Source organism: Zophobas morio, unplaced genomic scaffold, assembly GCF_036711695.1.
Source record: "Zophobas morio isolate AGI-343-1 ecotype UQ-CSIRO unplaced genomic scaffold, CSIRO_AGI_Zmor_V1 ptg000046l, whole genome shotgun sequence".
NCBI classification, from domain to species: domain Eukaryota; kingdom Metazoa; phylum Arthropoda; class Insecta; order Coleoptera; family Tenebrionidae; genus Zophobas; species Zophobas morio.
The window spans coordinates 4,274,628-4,283,967 of record NW_026972151.1 but is presented as its reverse complement, the minus strand read 5'-3'; the positions used below and the strand labels follow the sequence as shown (position 1 = coordinate 4,283,967).

The following is a 9,340-nucleotide window of genomic DNA, read 5'->3' as shown; positions in this document are numbered from 1 at the left end:
CATCAAAAGGTCACCTACCTTGTTTCGCTCAGCCTCCTGGGTTAAGGGTTTGTAGACCGCATGCACAAAGGAACCACGTGTCTAAGTTTCGCGACAACACTTCGCGATTGACGTCGCACAAGATGGCAACTGCGTTCACTTAACGCCCACCTTAGCGATGTTACCTCTCTGAGGGTTTCTCGATAACAACTGCTCGATCACAGCGCCAACCCCAAGTACTGGGCCTTTTTGCTCGGTACTATGGCGCCTCTAATGGAAAGTGGCCAAAATACATTTGTCAGCATTCCGCGGGAAAACAAACAAAATCAAAACAAAATATTAAACAAACTTCAAACCGGAACATCGAACATCGAGTTCCTCGTAGAATTCACCCTTTTCTAGCTCCTGTACCTCTTCTGTGGGCGCATAAATGTTTACAAAAGTATTTTGCTTTTCAATTTTTTCTTCCCCCTTGCATCTTACTTCCTATAATGCCAACAACTCGACACTATAGTTTCTCATTTCTCTTGCCATTTCTTCCATTCTCTCTTTGGCCAGCATAATTTGCGCATTCCATGTCCCTATTCTAATTGTTTTTCTCTTCGCTTTTATTCATTCTATTACGTAACGTTACTCATTTTCCAATTCCAGACCAAGTCGTCTAATTTTTCATCTCTTCTTTTTTCCCTATTAGTTTTTTCTCTGGGTTCTTGTCAATCTCCTTACATGCTCGCATAATGGTTCTCTGGGGATCTTTCACTCATTGTGCGTTTACCATCGCTTTTTTCTACATTTTGCTCCTTTGCTTTGAGTTCTACAGCGTTCAGTACAGTCAGTTTATTGTGGTGTAAGTAGGCTCGCTGTCCATTCATTCTTGCCATTTTCAGGTGTGGTAAGAGATCTGTGGCGTAATTTATTCAGCGATAATCACCTAACGCAGTTAGTAGAGCAAGAAACGCGATATAGAACACAACAGCAACCTTTCAGATCTTTTTGCATCAGATCAAAAATTTACTAATGAATATAGAATATTTAGACTCTTTTGGCAAATCGGATCATTTGCTCTTGAGAGCTAAATTACAGATGTACTCTATATTTGTATTTACCGTGCAATTGGAAAATTATTGTATGTTGGGTAATAAATATATTATTATTATTATTATATGGAATAGCAAGGTTATGACATACCAAAAAAGTATCGACTTGGATACATTACATAATAAACCAAGTAAACTAAACACGTTTAAAAGGATCACGCTGAAAAAATTCTGTAAAAAGCCATAGGTAATCGAATTCAAATGGACAAGTAGTCAAGTGGATTATAGTGTACACTGGGTATTCTCTAATTGGTTGTCGAATGTTATCAAAAATAAATATGAGAAAACCATTGTTGCAAAAAAAAACCTAAGTGCATTTACAAGTATTCCAGATGCACTATGTCACTCTATTAAGCCCTGTCAGAACGACAGAGTTGCGTCATTCTAATGGTGCTTTTATCGACACTCATAAACACAATTCGAATATGTTCACTAAAACATTTTCTGACGCATTCGTTAATGGACTTCGTGTCACAGTATTGAATACCGTTTACAAACCCATAAACTCCGATCATGTTACAAAATTTGTAACTATATTTAGTATAGTCTTTACCGAAACTACTGTTTATGAGATATTGAAAGATTAAAAGTAGCTACCTCTCCTGGTCCAGATAACATATCTGCGAGTGTTTTAACTGATTGCTCGACCTCACTTTGTAAACCCTTAACTTTCTTAATGAATTTGACTTCTTCCACTAGATTGGAGGACTGCTACAGTTAAAGCGATCTACAAGTCAAAGTTAAAATCGGAAACTCTTTTAGTCGCCCTACTGCTGTTTTAAGTGAGTATCTCAGGGTTGAATTTTAAGTCCTCTTTTTTTCTTACTTATGTTGCTAATTGTTTTGTTTAATTGCTTTTTAAACTATTTATTTTGATAATGTTGCCATATTTCAACTAGAATCGTTCCGCCCTCAAATAAACATTATGAATAGGTCTAACAATGAAACTATCAGGATCAATCTGCAAGGGCTTGCACGTTGGACTAACAGTCAGTCTAAAATTCACGATAACAGAGGCAATCCCAATTTTAGATTGCATAAGACCAAACCGAAGTCCTAAAAATATTTTCCTTAAACAATCTGTGCGCAATTATCAGTTTACGTACCAATACAATTCCTTGGTCCTTCTCCAAAAGGCAAAAAAACGCACGGATGCCTACTTTTCTTCATCTCTTCGCTAAACCGACTCGGATTAAATTTCTCCGGGTCCGGGAAATACTCCGGATCCATGTGAAGGCCTATAGCGGGAACGATAACCTGAGTCCCTTTTTCTATCACTATGTTTGTATCTCGAAGACTGTAGTCTTTAACGCAACGACGAGTGAGAGTAGAACCGGGTGGGTACAATCTCAGAGTTTCTATAAGAAGATTATGAGAAAAAAAAACGGTGACTTAAAGTCCACTCACCATCAAAGACTTGGCCCAACAATTTCATCTCCGAAAGACTTTCGTAATTCAATCTTCCCTCATGTCTTTCCAAAACTGCTAAAATTTCTTCTCTCAGTTTATCTTGACAATCCTGATTCTTTGCCAGTTGATATAGAGCAAGACTCATCATAGAAGAACTCGTTTCAAACCCCGCTAAGAAAAAAAGGAACACTTGTGCCGCGATTTCGTTGACAGTCAGCTTCTCAGTTTCTTTCAAATCTATCAAAATTTGCAAAAAATCGTTTCGTCTGTTCTCTGGATTTTGTCTCAGCTCAATTGCGTCGGTAACCATCTTGATAAAAAAGTCACGGATTTCTTTATAGTTAGGGGTTAAACGTAACCATTTCGACAACTTTGGAAGGTTGACAATAAAGAAAGCTTTCACCGTTTTCCACATATCGAAGTGGAAGATTTTGATACCCATTTTTGGAAATTCTGCATCTGGATCTATGAAGCTGTTACACTGTACACCGAAGGCACAGGACCCAATGCAATCTATGGTGTATCTTCTCATGACTTCTCGGATGTCTATATCGTCGTTTATTTGTTTTCCAAGGGCTTCTACCATGTAGTCGCGGCAAGTGATAACCGACTGGAACATGGTCTTCATTTTGCTGGAAGTGAAGGTGGGCGTAAATTTGGTACGAAGTAGACGCCAACGGACGCCGTCCAAAGCAAAAAGATTGGCACTGAGGGGGTCATCTGTTTCGTTGTAGTAAAATCCGCGGTCTACAAAGTATTGGAAATCTTTGGAGAGGATGTCTTTGACGTAATCGGGATCCACGATTACCAGATTTGGTTCACTTATCAGGTAAATACCTCCGAATTTGTGTCCTCGTTGTTTTAGGTAGTCGTAGTAGATTTTGGTGATAGGACCAAGAGTAAAACCCTTTGGAAAGAGTACTTTGCTGTTACCCAAAGGAAAACGTGGTGGTATTGTTGGGACTCCTCTTCTTGACCAATATTTGAATCGATTGTGAAAATAACACAAAACTGCCACTACTAGCGGTACTACGAAAAGGAGTACTTCCAGGACTGCACCATAAGGTAGAAGACCCATTTTCCAAGTTAATGGAAGCAAACTGGTAGAAATATTGAGTTGATTGCGGCTACTAGGTCGAGTTTGGCGTGTTGATAACGAGTGAAAAATGTAGTAACATTTGTTTTATTGTTACTTTTCCAAGAAAGATACCATTTTGCATACTATACAGCACACAAAGGTTACGTTTTTACTATATTTATCTCCAAGAGTGAAGATCAATTCAGTGGCCGTGACTTCAGTGTGAATTCTAAATTTAGCACACATAACCTACAATCTTTAAAAATAGGCACTTAAAAGTTTCACGTAATGCAGAACTTCAAAAAAATTAATAACATTATTATTATTATTAAAATATTCAACAAACATGTTTTCGTTTTTTTTTTATTCTAAATATTTACGTCAAACTAAAGTTCAACAACATTTTTTAATTTTGTTCGGTTTTGATAACGATCGTTGAGATAAAAATTTATTGACTGCCAGATGTTGGTGCTGTTGAAACCTGGACTGAAAAATGTGATTTATTCGTTTCAAATAAAATATTTTAACCTTAATCTCTCGGATTACTAAATCCTTATCAGCGTTGCAAGTGCAACTATAAATTCCTTGGCCATAATCTAATTTATTGCAGTGTTGTTGTATTAAATACACACTTTCTTGTCAAGTCATTATTTGTATTAATTTTAAGTAAAAAAATCGATAGAAATAAATGCGTATTTATTGACCTTATTACATAATTAGGTTGTTTTCAGTGTAACAATTTTTGTGTCTGTTCCCTTGCAAAACAGGCACTAAAAATAAGTTTTGTTAATTTTTCAATTTAACGTGGAATCAAATTATGCCGAGAAATTTTTTGTGAGTGAATAGCTGCAAAATACCGGATTCTTTTGGATCAAGGGATTTAGTTAAAATTAAAGCCAAAAGATAAAATTTTTCTCTATAAATACCTACGTTACAAACAATCAGTCAATTAGGAAAAGAAGCACATGATATAAAAATTAATGTAACACTAATAACACGAAAAAAAAATAATTGCAATTTAAAATAAGATACAAAATTAACCCAGCGGAAGTACAAAGAAGAAATAAATAGTAATTAAATAATTCGCGTAATCAAATTCTTTTAGAACAGGGGGTCAATTCTCGAACTCGTTCGCAAAGATGCGAGTACGAATAGATGCGCATGCCAAGATGCTATTCGAAACGAAAATCCGTCTTCTTGAACGAGATTCAATGCGAATAGCAACTCGATGCGCATACGAAGGCCTCTGTTCGAGTGAGGATATGGCAACAGCGGAAAAATACAGAGGATATTTAAATGCGATGGTTGGCAGAACTCACGCGGGGTGAGTTTGAATCCAAGAAGGACTATTTTAATCTGTTACCTCCAAATTTATTAAGCAGCAAAACACGTATTAGCAGGATTGGCTCGATTTAAATTATTGCTTTGAAGTATTATTGTTTTTTTTTTAAGTTTTCTTTACAGTTTGGAATATCTAATGCATATGCATATTACGGCCCTTTTAATGCAAATTTATATCAAAATAAGTTGAACTTTAACTAGAATATAATATTTCCAACAAAATGGAACGACAATAATTCTTTTAAATTGTATTTTAAAGATTATAGGAGTGAATATTATATTAATAACACTATCAATTCCATTTTTGCAATGTAAATTACAATAAATTCTCTTTATTGTTCAAAACTAAGAAGTACGACTCAAGGATGACATTAAGTCGGATACTTACTATTTTAATTAGGATTTTAATTCCAAATAATTGACATACTAAAAAAACAAAAAAATCGTGATAAAAAAAATTGTTGAGTTTACGATTTTATGCAACCCTACGTATTTAATACAAATTCTTGTGATTTTTTTACAATGATGCAGATACAAACTTAATGTTTATTTTTGAGTGGGACCACCACAGCCAGCAGGTATTTGCATATTAATACCTTTATTACTGCGTGTACTCTCCTAGTTTATAGAAAATTCTTAGAGTTTGGTTACCCGATGTTTATTCAGGTATATTTATGCATACCATTACAACCGTTTTGTACAGTAAATGATCTTTCAGAATTCATTTTAGTTTTTATTTTTGAAACAACTTCACGTATACGTATTTGAAATGTTCGCAGTAGCTAGCCAAAATATCGCAATAGTGCGTTGTTTCTTCATACATATGTAGCATGTAGCTATTATGTGTAAGTACTACACAGAAATCCGCTGTTTCAATTTAAAATTTTTAAATTTGCATCACAAATGTCAAAACTGTAAATGAAATTATAAAATTCCCATAATCAAATTGATACATTACAATTTGTGTATTTTTGGAATGGTAACCCTTTCTATTAATGTATATTAACAAATACAGCAGATTAAAGATATTATATTGACGTTAACATAGAACGACCAAAACCAAACAGAGTTTTAGGTTAGCTTTCACCACTCGCAAACCAAAATGCGATCGCATCTACCCACTCGTAACTTGACGTTCGTATACGCTAGAACATTTGCGTATACCAACGTGTGCGCGCGGTTCGAGAATACCGAATCTTCAAAACCGCTCGAAAATTGGCCACTTGCGTATGCGGAACTTATTCGAACGAGTTCGAGAATCGACCCCCAGAACGGAAAAAAGGAAAACACATGTAGAATCAATATAAAAGCTTGTAATTCCTTTGGAGAAACTCTTTTACTTTTATTTGAGTATTAGAGAAAATAAAGAAAACGTGTATAAAAGAGTATTTTAAATTTGTAAATGTAGATGTAAATTTATGTATATGTATATACTAAAACTATTATTGTCAAAAGTAGGATCACATTATATAATTATGTAATACTAATAATGCAACATTTAATTTGCTGTTGGGTAAGATAATTTTACTGACACTACTTATCTAATTTGTCACTATAGATCATGAATTCATGATCATGACACACCTTTGAGTCATGTTTAAAGATTTTAAAACCATTTTGTTCCAAGATAAATGAAAAGCAGCAGTTATCAGGCAACCATCAATTCACACTATTGTTATGGTGAGAGTAAAATGATATATCACAGTCCAGTCAACAAAAATATTTAATTTCTTATTTGATTACTTAGTTATTTACTCTATGCACTGTTAATTCAAACTGCCACTATTTAATCTACTTTCTGTCAATATCATTAACGAGGTTTTTATAGATCACTTTCCCGTCTCCTTAAAAATACAAGTGAAATTCCATGTTCACATAATTAACAGGAGAGTTGCTTTTAAGGCTTAGTTCCTCTGAGCATCTTTTTCATTACTAATTAGCTAATTATATATCGCTACAATTGCATCAAAAACTGGAATAAAGCAATAAATATATCAAACTGGAGAAAAAATTTTGTACTAAACGAGCTAGTATTTTTGCTTAGTTTGGTTCAAATATTTATAACATACAGAAAAATGTGAGAACAACCGGTCCAGTAGTTTTGGAGATTGTCTGTCTATTCAAAATCAACACAGACGAGCAGACGAGAGACGAGAGACGGTGGCAGAGAAACACATCGACATATAGACAGACCAACGAAAGTGGGCGACCTATGTTTTCGTATTCTAGAGATCCTAGAGGGGTGAAGAAAACATAAAAGTAACTAGTCGCCCTATGGACGCTATCACAATACTTCCTTTGCTTACGCTTGGTAAGTAAAACAGTAACAAAATAAATTAATTATACCAGAAGAAATGCAGATTTTTTTTTACAGTGATGATGATTTAACATTATAGTTGCAATATACATCCTATAACCACATTGACTTTTCCGTTTTCCTGCGTAAGTGACGTCAAAATACCTATCCAATCAGAGCTGAGGTTTCTAGAAATGTTAGACGTTGCTTAAGCACACGAGTATGGGCTGCTAATACTGACCGAGGTAAAAGAAAGTCGCTGCTAAAACTTTTCCTTTGATATAACCACAAGTTTCCGAGCAATGTTTAAAAATGTAAGTGGATTCTATTTGAGGTTCCAGTTTTATAAACTGTCGCAGTCAATTTCATGCTTTCACATCCACGTTTGCTCGTTTTTACTGCCTGAACGCAAGTTAAGGAAGTATTGTAATAAAGTTCATCTGAGGAATGGCTACCTACTTTAATGTTTTCTCGATGTAGGTATCTTGATTCCTAGAGTTTTTTTTTTGTCAAATTTTGTATGTATGTTAGAATATTTGATATATGGTAAAAGCTAAACAAAATTTGTCTAATCATCCCCACCCACAATGTAATGACGTTACCTTTAAATTTTGGGTTGTAAACACTCTTCCAGTTTTAGAAGATAACTACAGTTGTGGTTTATGCAACAGCCTTATTTTTGTATATTATATATTCATATAACTTCTATTGTTTAAAATCCTCTTCTTTAGGCACATAATACCCAGCTATGCACGTCTGACTCATAGTTCTGTGGACTTTGGGGAGTTTCCATTTTTTTTTGTTCATCATTTTTGCTTCTCGAGCGTAAGCTAAAGTGATCGACTGACTACTTTTATGTTTCCTCGATATTTCATGACTCCTAAAGTACGAAAAAATAGATCCTTCGTTTTCGTATGTCTGCCGATCCTCTGTTCGCGTCTGTGTTGATTTTCATTAAATAAATAGCTAATCTCCGAAAACAGGGAAATGGTTGTCAAATTTTGATGGTAAAACCCTAAAAAAAATTGTCTGATCATTCTCACGTCATCTCCAACTTTTACAATAGTAAATGTTATTTACATTTTATAAAATAACATACTCCTCCATGTGTGACTTATGAATCCATCTTGAATTGTTTCCTAGACATGCACACTTTTGGAAAGAAATCAAAATTGTGCATTAATGGAAAATGTTATGACGTCATCAAAAAATTTTTATATGGAAAAACTCACTAGAAATGTAGGCATACAATCCTTTTTGTGTTCTTTAACAATATATTAATTTTAGCTCATAGGGGTCATCGTCAAAAAAGGAAAATTCTCAGTTACATTTTATAATTTTCGAGACTGTATTTGTTCCGCTGCACTTTAGAGGTGAAGGAAGTTTTGTCGAAATAGCCTTCGAGTAGTTTTTTTATAGTGTTGCACGGCACGTGTCGGAACTGGCATACGTGCCCTTGCTGAAAGGAAATCTCTAGAAAAAGAAGCATAACCTTGCGCTTTATTAGTGTTTGCATATTTTTGAAGCAATTTTTTAATCAAGTCTTCGTTTCGTATCACCAGTGGAAAAATGCTAACTAACATTCCGCGCGGACTAAATATGAACAAGTCGACATAATGTGTTTTGGTAACATAGTGCGTTCGAATCAAAGGCAGTTGCGAAGTATGGGTGATTAAAATATGATAGATTAATGAATTCAAAAAAAGACAAGTATTTTTTTACACTGCGAAAGTACGAATTATGAGCAGAAAAGATGATGATTGTGATTTGCGACTCTAAAATGTATAACAAACATAACATTATATTGTCATCATGGTATTTATTTGTATAGAAAATAAACTAATAAGTAAAACCATTCGAAGAAAAGATTCCGGCAACAAAAAACTGTGTTATTCATACAGTTAATTATCAATTTGTTCTTCACAGTCTTATCACTGAAAAAGTGTGAAACCATTTATCAAGCCAACACGCCCCATTAATAATAATGACCGATGCACCAATTAAAGAGTATGACATCTGCTATGTTTCTAAAGGAACAAAAAAAAATTACAAGCATTACTAACTGACTGCATTCCGATAACAAACTAATGTGATGCAACAAACGTTATCACACTGTTTAAATAGCATTTTCTCATTAAT

General features: G+C 34.4%; 1 protein-coding gene across 1 annotated transcript; it reads right to left on the bottom strand.

The window, feature by feature from the left end:
• Positions 1-1,896: 1,896 nt before the first annotated feature.
• Positions 1,897-3,816, bottom strand: LOC135142094 (cytochrome P450 6a2-like). The gene is made up of 3 exons (XM_064073756.1): positions 2,484-3,816; positions 2,183-2,434; positions 1,897-2,132 (listed from the first exon to the last, which is right to left on the bottom strand). Exons 1-3 carry the CDS (start codon positions 3,562-3,564, stop codon positions 1,972-1,974), a joined length of 1,494 nt encoding a protein of 497 aa, XP_063929826.1. The 5' UTR covers positions 3,565-3,816; the 3' UTR covers positions 1,897-1,971.
• Between the last annotated feature and the right edge of the window lie 5,524 nt (positions 3,817-9,340).